Raw genomic sequence first — 17995 nt, 5'->3', positions numbered from 1 at the left:
AATATTAATACCCATCTATACGCTGCCTATAAGAAATGCATTTTGGCCAGTACCTAATGCCTATAATCCCAGCTACTCAGGAGGTGGAGGCAACAAAAACCTCAAATTTCAGGCCAGCCCACATAACTTAGTGAGATCCTATCTCTAAAAAAGGAGCAGGGTAGGGCTAGCAGGTAGTTCAGTGGTAGTGCAACTGACTAGAATGCATGAGACTCCCTAGTACCATTTTTAAAACGCATTTTTGCTATGCATGGTGGTACATGCTTGTAAACCTAGTACTGTGGGAGAAAGAGGCAGAAGGATCACAAATTCAAACCCAGCCTAGGAAATTTAGTAACTCAGTAAAACCCTTTCTTAAAACTTTAATAAAGAAGGGCAGAGCAGAGGACTGGGGCTGGGGATATAGTTTTGTGCAAAGGCCCTGGGTTTGATCCCCAACAGACACACACACACACACACACACACACACACACACACACACACAGCATTTTAAATATAAAAACAAAAATCAATGAAAATCAATGGAAAAAGATATATATAAAACTAACAATAGTCAAAAAAGAGCTTATTAACACCAAAATAAGCCTTTTCTTGTGATGACAACCTCTCCACGAGAACATGCCTCTCACAAAAGATCTCCTCCATTCCTCTCCGGAGAAGGAGAGGAGGAAGCACAAGAAGCACCTTCATACCTCATGGACGTGAAGTGCCCAGGATGCTATAAAATCACCATGGTCTTTAGCCATGCACAGATGGTAGTTCTGTGTGTTGGCTGCTCCACTGTCCTGTGCCAGTCTACAGGGGGGAAAGCAAGGCTCACAGAAGGACGTTCCTTCAGGAGAAAGCAACACTAACAGTACCCTCAATCAAGATGAGTCGGAAGCCATCCCAATAAACAGATTTTGGATATATTAAAAAAAAAAAAAAAAACAAAATAAGCTACAGAGAAAAGAATACTACTTGGAACAAAGAAGTCCATTTCATACTGATAAGGACCAGTTAATCAAGAAGATGAGGGTTGGAGATGTAGCTCAGTGGCATAGCTTCTGCCACACAAACGCAAGGTCATGAATTTGATTCCTTGTACCCAAAAATAAAATCAAGAAGATGAAATAATCCTAAATCTTCATGTGTCTAAAAACAGAGCCTCAAAATGACATGAAACAAAATTGCAAGGAGAAATAGAAAATGCTACACTTACAGCTAGAAGTTTAAGTAATATTCCTCTCTCAATAATTATTAAACCAAATACTCAGAAAATAACAGATATAGTAGACTTAAATACCACCATCAATCCACATGACCTAGCTAGCAGTAATAAAATAAATATTCAAACCAACAGAATACTTGTACTCATATCCAAGTACGAAATTTAAAACAAAATTTTACCAAATCTAAGTCAGCACTAAAGTAAAAAGATAGTACGTCATGATCAAATGGATTTATCTCAAGAGTGAAAGGTTGGTTTAACACTTAAAAAATCATTAAACTGGGTATGGTGACACAGGACAATAATCTCAGCCCTCTTAAAGTAAGATCACAAATTCAGTTCCAATTTGGGCAATTCACCTTAAGAAAACCCTGCCTCAAAATAAAAATAAAAGAAGACAAAGGAAACAGTTCAGTGTGAAGATTCTATGCTCAATTGTCAGTACCAAAAAAATATTACTAGTAGGGTGCAATGGTGTAAGCCTATAATCCTAGTTGCTCAGTAGCCAAAAGCAGGAGAAAAATACTAACCGCACTAATCACAGAGATGAGCCTGACATTTGCCAGCTAATGTTCTAAACACAAATGACCACTGCTGATATCTATACCATCTAGCTAAACTCAGGCCAGTCAGTTTGAGCTAGTATCATATTATTATGTGCTTTTTGTATCTCTGGAAATTGTTACCTTATAAAGACTAGGGTCCTGCTCTGAATAATGAGGCAAATTACTGGTTTAAAAAAAAAAAAAAAACAAAGCAAAGAACTCTTACTTTTAGTTGGTCATACCACTGGGTATAACATGATTAGTCAATCCTAAAAAGATATAGATAGACAGATAGACAGATAGACAGATAGACAGACAGATAGACAGACAGACAGACAGATACATAGACAGATACATAGATAGATAGATAGATAGATAGATAGATAGATAGATAGATAGATATCTTAGTTGTAATCTACATTACTGTGCATTAAAATGTTTTTCTCTCAAGACTAATGAAAACCTTCTCCTCCAAAAAACTTGCTCCATTGTCTTCCATTTTCCTACAATTCAGAATACACTGGAAGTGTTCCAAATAGTTTCTAAGTCCAAAAATAAAATTCTTACCAGAAAACTGCCTGGAGCTGTTTTCTAGTGTTATGATTTAATCCCTCTATTTCTGCCTTCTCTTGGTCACTTTCCCTTTCCAGATACTTCTCTGTGAGCTTTCAGAAAAGGCTAGGAATGTTCTCCCTGCATCTTTTATTCTAAGTTCCTACTTATAAAACCTATTTTTAAAAAGCAAGTGCCTTATCCTTATGTTATTACAGAAGAAACCCAGAATTCAATGGTACTGAAGATTTTTTCCTAGAAATTCCGGTATAATTCCAAAGTTCATGATAGTGCTCCATCCCTAATCAGTAAACAACTTGACTTGCTTAGGAGCTTCTAAAAATAAACAATAAACACAAAGAATTTAGCCTCTAAAGATTTCTAGGAAGCTCTCTACTATGCTTCCTTATGCTTATCCTAAACTGATAAATACTTGAAAAATTTTTTATATTTTTTAAAAATAAATTGATAAAATGGAGTTAACAAGAAACATCACTTGATCCATCCCAGAACCAGGATCAGGCTAAGGTCTTCCTGCTTCAGATCCAATGCTCTCTACATCTCCATTACAGATGATCCTTTCCAGACCTAAAATTCTATGGTCCTAGTAAGAATTTAAATAAAAATAGACACTACCTCATTCCTACAAAGAGTAGTCTCCTCTACCACCAAAACAGTGCTTTCAACATAGAGTTCTAGCCAAGAGATAAGAAGACCCAAGTCAGAGTCCTGGCTCTACTAAATGCGTAACAATGAACAAGAAATTTTGTTAGTCAAAGTGTATGTTTCCTCATCTAAAAACCAGGAATTCTGGTGAATACTTACATTTAAACCTTATTAGCACGAGGACCTACATTAAGAGAAGAGATTGATTCTAATCAGGAAGTTCTAGCCATGGATATAAATGGAGAGGAAGCTAGAGTCCAATTTTCCCTTTCCCTATTAAATCTCACATGATTAGGCCTGCTCTTTAACTCAAACTCTGAAGAAAACACTAAAAAAAAAAAAAAATGGTAGTTATGTTTTTGCAATTTTATACTTGCATATGAAAAAGATATAAATTTTTCATTAGTAAATCAATATGATCAGTAGAGTGGTACAACTACAGAAGACACCACTGTCTAAACAAGTCATACAAACAGATGCATAAGGTCCAGAACCAAGAGGTCAATAATCCAGCTCAACTCTGTGCAGACCAAACTACGTTTTGGAGTCACAGGCCTAATCATGTGAGATTTAATAGGGAAAGAGAAAATAGGGCTTTAGCTTCCTCTCCATTTATATCTATGGCTAGCACTTCCTGATTAGAATCAATCTCTTCTCTTAATGTAGGTTCTTGTGCTAATAAGGTTTAAATGTAAGAATTCACCAGAATTCCTGATTTTTAGATGAGGAACCATACACTTTGACTGTCCAAGTCCAGAGAATTTTTTTTTGAGACAAGGTCTCACTATGCAGTTCAGGCTGGCCTTGAACACACTTCAGAGTCCAGGTTGGCCTTGAACTCATGAGATCCTCAGCCTTCTGAATGCTGGAATTACAGGGGCCTGTGGCACTATGACCAGCTCAATTTCAGAGAGCTAAGAAACACTCTAATAATTTTTTTTTTTTCCCACTCAGCCCACCCTGAGGGCGGGGCTGGCACAGCATGTGGTACTGGGGAATGAACCATGGTCTCTTGCACCTGCCTAAGCTTGCCTAAGCAGGAACTTTAGACTGCTAAGCTATCTCACCAGTCCCTCTAATAAAAATGTTTAAAGGCAGGAAACCAAGATGAAGTAAGAAAATGGTTTCTTCAAAAACTAGGGTTATTTAACCTGGGAAAGAGGAGGCTCAGGAGAGAGCCCATCTGTACCTCTAGCCAATGTCGGAACCATCTGGGACACAGCAGAACTGGGACTAATTGTTGAACTACAGAAGAAAGGGCCTGCCTCAAGAGACCAGTAATCTCCTTATCTATGGAGATGATGCAGCAGAAACTGAAAGATTTCTATGTTGGAGTGGTATGAGAAGACAAGAAGAGATAGGCTAGAATTCAAAAAGCATTCTGATGAAAGACAATTTCAACTCTTGTCTGAGAACCTTCCTCTTTCCCAGCACAATGACTATACTCAGTCTTACTCAGTGACTATATATAGAATTATTTCAATAATTTGTTTTGTACTAAGTATTATATGTTCATGTCCTTTTAAGGCCAAGTTGCTATCTATCTTCTTTCTTCTCTAAACCTTTTAACAATGAGGACTGGCAAACAAGATTGCCTGTTACCTTCCGAGGACTTCCACGCCTTCCACAGGTCCTCCACACTGATAAGCTTATCCTCACCATGAAAGGTGCTGTGTTTCACTGTTGGATCATGATAATTGAGGTCTTCCCTTAGGAACTGCAAGAGAAAAGTATACAAGTCACAAGACATCCCACAGAGCCAGCCCAACAAGATCTCCACATGGGATGCCTTTAGCTATCCATAGTTTATTCCATTTACTCAATGCATAAATGTATTACATTACTTATGTATCATGTGCACATGCCTTAGTTGCTATTGAAACTACCTTTCTTTGTTGTTTCACTTGAAAAATAAATATGAATCAGAAATCCTTTCCTTATACTTTAAATTTTTATTTTTTATTTTTTATTTATGCATTTGCAGTACATAATGGTTATATACATCACAGGGAGTAGGTCAATGTACTTACCACATCTTAAGTTTTTTGAATCACCTATGCTGTCTTTTAAATTACAGAAACATAACACATGACAATTAACTAGAATTCAATAAGGTAAAAGACAGAAGAAAGCAAATAAGAATTAGCAATTTTTGAGTATTTCTTTACATACTAAGAAATATTCCAAGAACTTCCACAATGTTTTCTTACCTAATTTCTACAACCAATGAAGTATCACACCTATTTTACAAATGAGAATAGTAATATTCTCAAAGGTGATATAATTTGTCCCAAATCAAAGTAGATTTAGAAAGGTCATATTACTTGCTGTTATGATTTCAAAACATGTCCATAAATTCTTCGACAATCCTCCCTTTAAAGGTGGATTCCTCTCCCCTTGAAAATATTCTAACATTTGTGATTTGTTGCTATGGCTTCAATAAGTGTCCTCAGAGGGAGGACAGTGTCCTTAAAGGCTTGGTCATTGGAGTGCCACTACTGGGAAGTGGAACCACTGAGAGGTTGGGGCTTGTGAGAGATCTTTGGGTCACTAGGGGCATGCCACAGAAGGGGACTGAAGAACCCAGTCTCTCCCTTTCCTTCCCAGCTCATGGTATACATTGTTTTCTCTGCCATATACTTTCACTATGATGTACAACCCCCACTTGCCAAAGACCCAAGAAATTGGGATACTGAATTTTGGTTTAGTAACTCCAGGACTGTGAATCAAAATTTATTTTTCTCTTTATAAATTAATTGTCTTGGGCTGGCCAGATAGCTCAGTGGATTAAAGCACCTGCTTAGGCAGACTGCAGGGACTGCAGGGACTGGGGTTTGATCCCCAGAATGCTGTGCTGGCCCCACCTCGGGGGCATGCTGAGACAGTGACTGAAACTGGGCATGATGGCACACACCTGTAATTACAGCACTTGGGAGGCTGAAAACAGAAGGAACATTATGAGACTGAGCTGTGTAGTGAGACCCTATAGACTCTGTACTAAATACATGAAAAAAAAAAGAAGCTAATTGTCTTACGTATTATATTACGGTGGTGGAAAACTGACAGATACACTCATCTTCTAACAAAGTGAATGTGGCAGCAGTGATGCTGTAAGATCCCCAAGGCTAGGTGAGAAAAGGCAACATGGATTCCACCTGGCTCTCCCTCTTTTGAGACACATACATAGGAACCTCTGAGTCAATAGATAAGAAAGCTGATGCTTCTGAAGTCACCATGCTGGAGAGACTGTGGGGAAAAAAAAAAAAAAAACTATAAAGAGGGATGTCTGAGCAATTTCAACTGTTTTAAGTCTTCCATCCTGGAGACAGACATATTATTGACACTTCAGGAGATTCCAGCCTCCAGCTTTTGAATCTGATACTTTAGTGAACAGAGATAACCTATCTCTATGGAGCTATGACCAGAATGCAATACATGAGCAAAATGAATGTTGGTGTAATAAGCAGCTGAGTTTGGGGGAGGTTTGTTGCATAGCATTAGATAGTTAAAACACTTGTGCATGGTTACAACTGATAAGTGATGGAGTTAGTATTTTTTCTGGCTCAGCCCACCCCGAGGGTGGGGCTGGCGTGATACATAGTGCCGGGGATCGAACCGCTGTCCCCTGCGCCTAAGTTTTGCCTAAGCAGGCGCTTTAGACCACTGAGCTGTCTTGCTGGCCCCCAAGATGTCTGACTTTAAAGGTCAAATATTTCTATGGCACTGCATATGTCATCTCTTAATTAGGCAGAATTTTTACCATAATATACTTCTATAAGGAAGGAAAAAACAAAGAAAAATCGAAGCTTCTAGAAATTTTATTGGTGATTATATAGATTCATTCAGCTTAATCCTAAACTCTTTATATGGTAGGTGGTAATCACTGCTCTCCACAGATCTTGAAGTATCCAAAAACAACAACAACAAAATGCACACACACTATTTTAATTACTAGTCTATTAGTCTCATATGAACATAGTATAGTAGATATTTCATAAAATCAGAAAATACCTCTTACTCATTTTTCTTTATCCTTGGGGTCCAGTGTTTGTTTGTTTGTTTGTTTGTTTGTTTGTTTGTTTTTTAAGATGTATAGACTGGTCTCAATCTCCTGGGCTCAAGCAATTCTCCCACCCCAGTTCATGGGGTAAGTGGGACTTCAGTGTACCAGGTATAGATGAGAAATGTATGTGTAAATAGTAAACAAACCAAATAAAATCTTTGTCTTCCTTGAGCTACCAACATGCATCACAGGCAGGTCTTAAAAAAGAAATGCTAAGAGTCTACAAGAAAGGAGATTTTCTGCCATTATTAGGTAACTTCAGAAACCATCTGATAAGAAATGTTAGCTCTCTAGGGAACCAACACAAAGTAGACAAGTCTTATCATGATATAGTGGACAGCAGAAAAGTTCATGAAAAGGAAGTGCAAAGCAACGGTTTTGGGACTCACTGAACCTATTGGTGTCACAAAAGCATGCAAATAAGTAGAAGAAGGACCACCCAGATATCTCAGCGGATTAAAGTGCCTGCTAGACGCAGGGACGAGTTTGATTCCAGAGGTGCTGTGCAAGCCCCACCCCCTGGGCACACTGAGCCAGCAACTGAGACTGGATGTGGTGGCGCACACCTGTAATCCCAGTGCTTGGGAGACTGAAAACAGGAGGTTCACTATTAGTCCAATCTGTGTAGTGAGCCCCTGTAGACCCTGTAGTAAATATATTTAAAAAAGAAAAAGCAGGAGTTAGAAAAGGCCAGCACAAAGACAATGTCAAATGGTGAAAATGGCACACAGATATTCTGTATAAAAGGTCTGAATCTGAATGGGACCTCTTCTAGAAAACAAGAGTCAGGCTTTTAAATTCAGAAAGACATTATATTCCATGGTATATTTTAGAACCTGTAGAAATAGGCCACTTACTTCTTTCATGGCTCTGAGCAAGCTATTCAACATCCCTTAGCTTACTGAGCCCTTGAATTAAAGGCTAATCATCCCTCTTATTTGAGTATGATAAAAATTAAATGAAACATATTCGCAGAGGTCATAAACCGCCTTTGTGTGGGTCTTTTATTGGCCTGCAAAGCATACTGTACAGTGAGACCTAAGTGCAGTGCAGCTTCTCAGCCCAGCTTTAAGAGCTACAATTTGATTGGAAAGTTAGGGTTGTTAGCTAGACTTGTTATGAGCTTATCTTTGCATAGAAAACACACTATTTTTACGCAGAGTACTGTCAAATGTACATTTTATAAAGATGTTTTGCTTTGTGTTTTACCTAAAATTGAAAAAAAAATCAATTGTTTATATCAAAATGGTGGAAGGAAGCTTGGAGCTGGTGCTGTGGGAGATAATGAAGTTCTCAATCTGTGCCTTCATTAAGCTATCAACAGGTATCACAGGCAACCCCTTGACACCACTCCTGGATTCACGTATCTAGGTGGCAACTGTCTACCAGTGCTGAGCTGAAGCTGCCTCCTTCTGAAGAAGCATGTGCTCTCTAGTCTGCCATCAGAGATTATACACTTAGCTTTTTTTTTTTTTTTTTTACCAAAATGACACCAAAGATGAAGAAGGAAGCCCCTCCCAAAGCTGAAGCCAAAGCAAAAGCTTTGAAGGCCAAGAAGGCCATGCTGAAAAGTATCTACAGCCACAAAAAGAAGATACGAATGTCACCCACCTTTCGCCATCCCAAGACACTGCGGCTCCAGAGGCAGCCCAAATACCCTCGGAAGAGTGCGCCCCAGGAGAAACAAGCTTAACTACTATGCCATCATCAAGTTCCCCCTGACCACAGAGTCAGCCATGAAAAAGACTGAGGACAACAACACACTCATGTTCATTGTGGATGTCACAGCCAATAAGCACCAAATCAAACAAGTTATGAAGAAGCTCTATGACATTGATGTTACCAAGGTCAATACCCTAATCAGGCCTGATGGAGAGAAGAAGGCATATGTTCGACTGGCTCCTGATTATGATGCATTGGATGCTGCCAACAAAATTGGGATCATCTAAACTAAGTCCAGCTGGCTAATTCTAAATATATACTTTTTTTCTCAGTTAAAAAAAAAAAGGATTATACACTTAGTTGTATACCCTCAGTACTTCACAGGCATTGAGCTTATGCATCCTGGTACAGACAAAATCACCTTGTGAGTTTCACAAGATGGCCTTTTCTGTCCCCATAGCTCTTGTACATACTTTTATCAGTCTTAATCTGCATCTACCTTGCAAAATTACATATCCCTGTTATAGCTTATGTCTGGATGTTCCCCAAAGCTTCATGTAGTCATAGGTGGGGCTTTTTCACACTCTGGATCCCAGTGTGACACTGGGATTGATTCATAGTGCAATGCTAAACTCAAGAATACTATGATCAAGGGTATCAGTGCTACGCATCCTAACAAGCCTGGAAAAGATATAAAAAGCATGGAGATGCTGTTAAGCCCCCTCCCTTGCATTTTTTGCTACCTTCTGCCTATCATGAACTGGTTTTCCCATGCAGCCCCCTCTGGCAAGCTACCCTGCCTAAGAGCCTGCTGATTGTGGACTGAAACCTCTACAAACTGTGAGCTAAAAAACATTCCCCTTTGACTTTAGGTATCAGGTATTTTGTCTCAACAATGAGAGAAAAGTAACTAAGATACCCTCTGACAGAAGTTCTAGTTACTCTGTCATAAATGTAGCACATCAGAATGTTATACTGAGATGGGAGTAGTAGGTGGTACTACTACTACCACCTCTGCTAGGTGGTAATCACTGCTTTCCACAGATGTTGAAGTATCCAAAAACAACAACAAAATACACACATACCTGCACAAGCTATTTTAATTACTAGTCTATTAGTCTCATATGAACATATTATAGTAAATATTTCATAAAATCAGGAAATATCTCTTATTCATTTTTCTTTATCCTTGGTGTCCAGTGTTTGTTTGTTTTTTAATAAACAAAGCCATGCCCATAATCCTAAGCACTCTCTGTGAGGCAGAGCAAGGTAACAGGTTTGAGACCAGCTTAGGCAAATTAGCAATTTAGCAAGACTGTTTCATTAAAGCATTGGAAATGTAGCTTATTGTAAAGGCCCTTAATTTAACCCCAATGCTACAAAAGAAAAAAAAAGTTATCTTGAACTAGAACTCAATGTTCGATATATTTCAGGTAAGCATTACCACATCTTACTCTGAACACTGTCTTGTCTGCTGCTGAAAGTTAAAGTCTGACTTAAGATGAAGTTTACAGGCAACAAAAAACAAAGGCAGTCTACAGGCAGCTTTTGCCTCTTGGTTCCCACAAGCATTTACTGTTTCAGCCTCAGAACAAGCAGCCTCTCCCTGAACAAAGTCCAAAGAGGCTCCTTAAGTCTTGCCTTACCGTGAGGAATGCAGTACTGCCTACAACTGCAGCTCAACAGCTCACCTAAGCACCAAGGCTCCAGCTGTCATCAGGTATATTTAGCTCTGTGAGCTCAGACAAGTGATCTCTCAGGAGACAGCATAAAGCATGCAACCCCATCCTAAGTGTTAAGCAGTAGTGAAGCACTGTGGGTGGATGCAGTGAAGAGGGGAGACATCTCTCCAGAATTCCCACAGTGCAGGCCCACCCAGCACCTCAGGCAACAGAAGCCACTGACAAACAGCCAGAGGGAAACCAGCATACTTTTGGGTGCAGGAATGTGGGCAGCTCCCCAGGGTCCTCCCTTAGAACCAATTACTCCTCCCTTATCCAACTTTGTTCCTCATTACTAATGTTCCATGCCTCCCAAACCAAAGTGTACCTCTATTCCCACTCCCCTACGACCCAGCACGCCCTTAGCAGATAGCACAAGGCACATGCTTCATACTTCTCAACTCCTCTTTTTTTTTTTTTTTTTTTTGGGAAGGGTTTTCAGGGTGTTCAGGGTCTCACTACTAGATCCTACTCATAGTGATCTGCCTGTTTACAGCCTCCCAAGAGCTGGGATTACAGGTGCGTGCCACCACGCCCAGTCTCAACTGCCATCTCAGTTCGCCCCAGGAGTGGGACCTGCACAGCAGGCCAGGGGTCAAACCCTGGCCCCTGTATCTGTTTGTAGGTGCTTTAATCTGCTGAGCTATTTGGTCTTTTTTCATATACTTCAACTCTTGTTCACCTCCAAAAAACCCAGCAAGGACCACATTTTAGCTACAATAAGCACTAAATGCCATTTGCACAGAACAGGGATATGGATATTTCAGGGATAAAACATCTGCCCTCAATGACATCAGAAGCTATTTGTTGAAGGTAAAGCAAAAACAGACATTCCTCCTTTGTCTTTGTGTATCTAAGTCTTATTTCTACTATATTAAACACTAGAATGACCTTTATGAAATACCATATTATCCTAATAATTAGACCAACTCACCTGCTTAAAATATCATGGCTCTTCACAGCCTACAAAATAAGATTCTCATTTCTCAGCCTGGCAATTAAGGCCTTTTATAATGTGGCTCACAGATGTACTTTTCAGTCACCCTGCTGGCCACTCTCCCTTCCCACCAGATCTAAAACTCCAGACTAGAAGTCAGAAAAGTATGATCCACGGCCAAATCCAGTTTGGTGCATGTATTTGTAAATACAGTTTTCCTGGAACACACCCAGGCTCCTCCACTGATATACTGTCTAATTTTATGCTATAAGGCAGAACTGAATAGTTGTTACAGAGACTATAGCTAGCAAAAGCTAAGATATTTATGGTCAGGTTCTTTATAGAAAAAGTACCACCCTTGCTCTAGACACATCAAGCTACTTCATGCTCCTCAAACAAACCATCTCTTTTAGATCCCAATCTTTTTCACAAGGTGTTCCACATAAAACATTTTCTTCTACTTTTTGCCTGTTAAAGTCACTGTCTCTGTGAAATTTCCAAGACTTTTCCCAGTTTAATGAATTGCCCCTTAATTATTTGTTCCCTTATTTCTCAAGGTATACATCTATTGTAGTAGCTATCCATTATAACTACTATTTAATTATCCCATTTTACTTTCCCTAAGTAACTCCGTGAGATCATACTTTATTTATCATTTATGTCCTCCTACAGTATCATACAAATTCTCTGATACACCTAAATGAATCACTGATTAGCTCCACAAAACCCATATCCAGACATAAAGCCTGGCACAAAGCAAAGCATGTGGTTATTAAATAAATGTATGGGTGTCCCTTACTTGAGTTTGCCCCAAACATGTAATAATGCTTAGTTTAAAATAGTCAATGCATACTATGTACACCAAATAGAAAATGAAAAGGGCCTCCAAATTGTCAGCCAATCCTAATGAAAGTTATTCAGCCAGAAACTAGATGACACTAGCTTGAACTCAGAGTAGCATGATGGTTTAGACTTTGATTCTAAAACCTGGGTTTGAATCCTTACTTTCAAAAAAAAAAAAAAAAAAAATCTTGTCTATTGTTCACATATACCTATGTGTAAAATAGGTATTTTAAGGAGAATACGAAGATGCTAAGAATGTACAGTCCTGGCCCACTATTACGGTGATAAAGAACCCTCATATATAAGGGAGATCCAGAGAGGAGGTAAAAGATGTATCTTTCCAAAGTGCTTATACAAAGTCAGGTAGCACACACTTATAATCCCAGTACTCAGGAGGCCAAGACAGAAGGATCACTTCGAGTTCAAGGTCAGCTTGGGATACTTAGTGAGTTCAAAGCCAGACTTCACTACAAAGTAAAACCCTATTTCTGATGATGATGATGATGATAATGACCATGCTCATGATGATAGTCAATATATGCCAGTATATCCACAATGGAGGTAATTATGACAAGGTGCTATAGTCTAACCAACTTCAAAAGTCCATTCTTTTCTGTACTGTGATTCCTACTTTGAAAGATTTAACTCCTAGCCTTATCCCAGGTCCTCTATGGACTGGCCCCAACTGGTATCAACTTCTTTGATACATCAAGGGCTACTTCCCATCATTCTGAATGGTAATTAGTTCTTTAATATTCGCTAAAAGTACTAGGCTTTCACTAGCTCAGTGTTTTTGCCATGCTATTTCCTCACCTAAAACAGTGTCCTGCTAATCAGATGTAGTCATCTGTTCAGATCCAGGTTACAAGTCAGTGACTCTGGATGAGGGTAACTCAGGTCCTCTTTAACGTGACTATCACAGTGTTCATTTAGTATACTACAGAATCCTGAGCTACTTTATGGCTATCTCTACCATCAGGAAACTTTTTCCAAGGCAGCAACTTCACCTTTCCTTTCACTGCTTTATTTTAACCACCTGATACAAATGAAGATACAAAGAACTTTGAAGTCCAAAGTTGATGATAAAGTTCAGTTGTTGTCATGGAATCATCTAGGAGGCCTCACATCACCGTACATGATACAGGTCAAATCCTATAGGTAGTATCTAAGGTTACAGCTTATCAGCTTCCTGGCCAGAATGGCAAAAATGGGAATATTTAAACATCTCCAATCTTGGAACTACACATATAAACAACATAGTATCTAAACTAGCCAAGTACTACTGGCTGGACAGAAACACAGTAGTGACTGCACTACTTTGAAAAGATTTTTTGCAAGGAGAAGAGATGCCTTCTTAATTGAAGTTAATAGTGCCACATTTAGAGGGCCAGTGAGATAGCTCAGCAGACTAAGCACCTGCTTAGGCAAGCGCAGGGACCAGATTTCCATCCCTGGCACCACATGCCATGCCAGCCCCACTCCCATGTGCACTGAGCCTGCCAATGAGACCGGGTGTGGTGGCACATGCCTATAATCCCAGCACCAGGGAGGCTGAAAACAGGAAGATCACTATGAGTCCAAGCTGTGTAGTGAGACCCTGTACCAAATACATTTTTAAAAAAATAGTGCCACAGTTAGGACGAATACACAGCATTGGGCACAATGCATAAGAAAGGACAAAAACTGGTGGGTTAGAGAAGACTTCTGATGTGACAACATGAGAAGCTCTATGTTTTTGTGAAACTGTTTCACCCATTTAAAGTCTCTATAAATGGTCTTGAGGGTATATAGTAAATAAAGAAACACATGCTTAAGGAAGTCTACTAAAGCCTGATAAGAGCAAGAGTCTATATTTGAAACAAGTCTGCTGCATCCACTCATCCTCTTCAATGAGGCAGAAACTGCCCCAGAATGGTGCAGCCAAGAACACAGACCCCTTCTCTCCCATCCTCCCACTGTCTGGGAGGGGCAGGATATCAACATTTTTAATCCTCCCCTCAGCTACTTGTTATTAAAGTTTAATTTCAGGGAAGTATGGCCAAGAGGCAGGCCTGCTTCCCTTCTTTACGGGGAAGGGAAGGGACTTTATGGTAGATACAGCAACACTAACCATACTGCGGCCCTCCTGGGCTCATAAAATAAAAATTATAATCTGGAAGGGCCAATCCAAGAAGACCTGAAGCTACAACAGCCCCTCTATAAATGCTCAACTCCTAAAGTAAGGGTATCATTCAGAGAGAAGAATGTCATTGTCCTTACCTACAGTTCTGGAACCAGGGCGCAAAGCTACTGACTAGGAGACGAAACAGCTTCAAATCTCTTACCAAAGGAAATTATTACATTTTCAGAGTGTCAAGAAGTCCAACATTAAGGATACTCTCAAAGAACAATAGTATTGAAAGGAATTTAGGAAAAGATTAGTAGAATGATTAGAAGTACAGTCACCCCCCATCCATGAGAAGTACCTCCATAGACTCCCAGTGAATACTTGAAACTATGCATAGTACTGAAACCATTCTACTGCATTTTCCCTTAAACACACATAAGCATCAATGATAAATATAGTGCCTTTTCCATCTAAAGCTTTTATCATGCACTTGGCCACAACTTTCAGTTTGAAATATGACAGCAAAACTACAAATTTTTCTTCTTTAAAGTTTCACAGATAGAAGATTCATTCTTACCACTTAGCAACTTGGCATACATTTTTACCTTTTTAATTAAATCAAGAACAAATCACCTTTTCATTTCAAAGAACCACTTCATGGCCTCTTTTTGGCATTTCTTAATTGCCAGCATTGTTACTCTTGCATTTTGGAGCCATTAATTTAAACATGCCCTTGCACTGTCATGACAATAGCTCTTATAACTAAGAGATACTAAGTGATTAACAGGACAGGAATCACATACAAGGAACATGCTCTGGACAAAGGGATGATTCATACCTGGGATGGAACAGAGAAAAAAGGTGTGAGATTTAATACTATTCTCCCATCCAAGTACTAACCAGGCCCGACCCTGCTTAGCTGACGAGATCGGGTGTGTTTAGGGTGGTACGGCCATAGACTTAAATACTATTCTGATGAGTGAATAATTTAAAATTTATAGGGGCTGGGGTTGAAGCTCAATAGTAGAATATTTGCATAGCATATGTCAGGACCTGGGTTCAAAGATATCATTGTTAAAAACAAGAGAGGGGGGCTGGTGAGATGGCTCAGTGGTCTAAAGCACCTACTTGGAACAAGCTTGGCAAAGCACAGGGACCGCGGTTCAATCCCCCAGCACCACATGCCTGCCAGCCCCACCCCCTGGTGGGCTGAGCTGGCCACACACACACACACACACACACACACACACAAAATAATAAATAAATGTTTTAAAAAATAAATAAATAAATAAATAAAAACAAGAGAGCAATTAGATAGCAATTATTGGAACTCAAAAGCTATATGTGGCCAGACAAAAAGCCAAAGGGATCCCTGCCAAAACCACCATTCACCCAAATGAGTTTGCATACTCAAGGGTGTATTCATTGAGGAGCAATATCATACTGCAGAGAAGGAGGAGAAAAAGGCCACTAAAATAATATAGTCAGTCATTAAGCAAATAATCATAAGCTTCAGAGAGGTTGGAATAGTACCTAAAATTGTTATAACATATTATCAAAAATATCTAATTTCAAAAAAAAATTACAAGAGCCAGGTATAATCCCAGTACTCGCCAAAAGTTCACTGCAAGTTCCAGGCCAGCCTGGGCTACAAAGTGAGTTCAAAGTCAGCCTGAACTATATAGCAAACTTCTGTCTCAAAAAGATCAAAAACATTTTTAAACAACAAAAAATTTACAAGACATATAAATACACAGGAAGTATGATCCATATAACAAAAAGAAGGCAAGCAACAGGAACTCTGTTGTGTGATCAGATGTCAGACTTAACAGAAAAGACTACAAAGTAGCCATGTACAAATAAATATGTTCAAAGGAGCTAGACATACAGCTCCAATTGTAGAGCACTTACCTAATGTGCTCTTTAAAAAATAATAAAAAAGGAAAGACTAGTGAAAACCATGACTAAAAAAGTAAAAGAATGCATGATGATTACGTTGTATCAAGAAAGAACTGAATAAACAGGCAAATTATAAAATTCTTGAAGAACAAGCTAGAAATGATGTCAACAGTACAGTGCTTTCCTATCATGGACAAAGTCATGGGTTCCATCCCCAGCACCAGACCAAAAAAAAAAAAAAGAACTACATGGAAGTTCTGGAGTAAAATATTGTAACAAATGAAAAATTTAGGGGAGGGGTTCCACAGTAGGATCTGAACCACGAGAATAAGGCAACAGTGAACTTGATCAGACATTGATAAGAGAGTATACAATCCTAAGGGAGGGGGCTGAACAAAAATGAACAGAGCCTCAAAGAAATGTGAAGCACCATTAAGCACACCAATATATGTATAATGACTGTATAAAGAAAAGGATAAAAGGAAAAAAGAAAAATATTCAAAGAAATAATGGCTGGAAACTTCCCAAGTGTTTGCTTTGTTTGCAGTGCTGAGGACTAAACTCAGGCAACACTGAGCTACATCCCAGCCAATTTTTAAAATTTTCGTTCATTTTGGGACAGTCTTTCTAACACTCAGACTGACGTTTAACTTGTGATGCTCCTGCTTCAGCTTTCCCATGTGGCATGCACCACTTTCCAATCCTTTTCAGAAACATAAATCTATCCATAAGGAAGTTCAACAAACTGCAAAGAATCTTATGGAGGTGGGCTGCAGAGACTGGGTTTCACTAGGTTGCCTACACTGGCCTCAGCCTCCCAAGTAGATGGAACTACAGGAATGTGGTACCACGCCCAAATGTCAATCAAGATTTTATATTCACCATGGAAAAAATAGAGGCAAAAGAGTTTTCCGGATAATATGAAGAACTTTCATCAGTAGTAGCCATGTCCTGAGGTAAGTGACTCCAGATAGTAACTTGAATCCATGCGAAAAAAACAAATCTTTTCCTTTTAAAATATTCACCAATACTGAGCCAACAAAATGAAAACAGAGCCTTTGCCCTTACAGACTTTGTATTCTGGACAATAAATAATAAATTATGTAATTTAATTTTTATAACCTTTTTTTTTGGTAGTACCAGGGATTGAATTCAGGACCTCGCACTCGCCAGGCAAGCACTATATTCCACTGAGCTATCTCCCCGGCCTAAATTTTTATTAGTGTGTTTGCAGTCCATAATGATTATATCCTTCATGGGTAGTTGGTACACGAATTCTGAATTCTTTTTCTCTTTTCCCTTCCTTTCTACCCAAAGTTCTTAAATTTCCTTTTTTATAAATTAATGTAATTTTAAAAAGTAAAACCAAAAGCAACAGCAAGAACAAGAAATCAGAAAGAAAGACAGAAACAGGGTACCATACAATGCATATGCTACTGATTTTCAAAACAAGAATTGCTAAAAAAAAAATAAAATAAAATAAAAAATAAAAAAAAACAAGAATTGCTCATTAACAATGATTGATATATTATCTACTTTATCATCAAATCTGTTGCTCAGATTACCAGATATAGTTATATAAGATTGAACATATGATTGCATATTACTGCTTGCTTTCAGGGAACCTTAAATTTTTGCTCTTGTCTTTTTTTTCTTTACCTTTTTTAAAAAATTTATTTTAAAGACAGTATAGTAATAACTGATATGACATTAGAAACAGTACTCATTTAGAAGGCCAAGATGACAGGCATTCAAGCATGGTTTTTTGTATTACTTAAATTCCTTATTTA

At 38.7% G+C, this 17995-nt stretch overlaps 1 protein-coding gene across 4 annotated transcripts in view; it reads right to left on the bottom strand.

Moving 5' to 3' along the window:
- Stim1 (stromal interaction molecule 1) overlaps positions 1-17995 on the bottom strand; it is a 247356-nt gene that overhangs the window by 72418 nt on the left and 156943 nt on the right. For all 4 annotated transcript variants that reach the window (XM_004641963.1, XM_004641962.1, XM_023702091.1 and 1 more), the window contains exon 3: positions 4576-4690. In XM_004641963.1, the coding sequence (XP_004642020.1) occupies positions 4576-4690 (115 nt within the window). The remainder of the gene's footprint in view (positions 1-4575; positions 4691-17995) is intronic.

Source organism: Octodon degus, unplaced genomic scaffold (genome assembly GCF_000260255.1).
Source record: "Octodon degus isolate 3935 unplaced genomic scaffold, OctDeg1.0 scaffold00146, whole genome shotgun sequence".
Classification (NCBI taxonomy): Eukaryota; Metazoa; Chordata; class Mammalia; order Rodentia; family Octodontidae; genus Octodon; species Octodon degus.
This window is presented reverse-complemented; position numbering and strand designations above follow the sequence as displayed.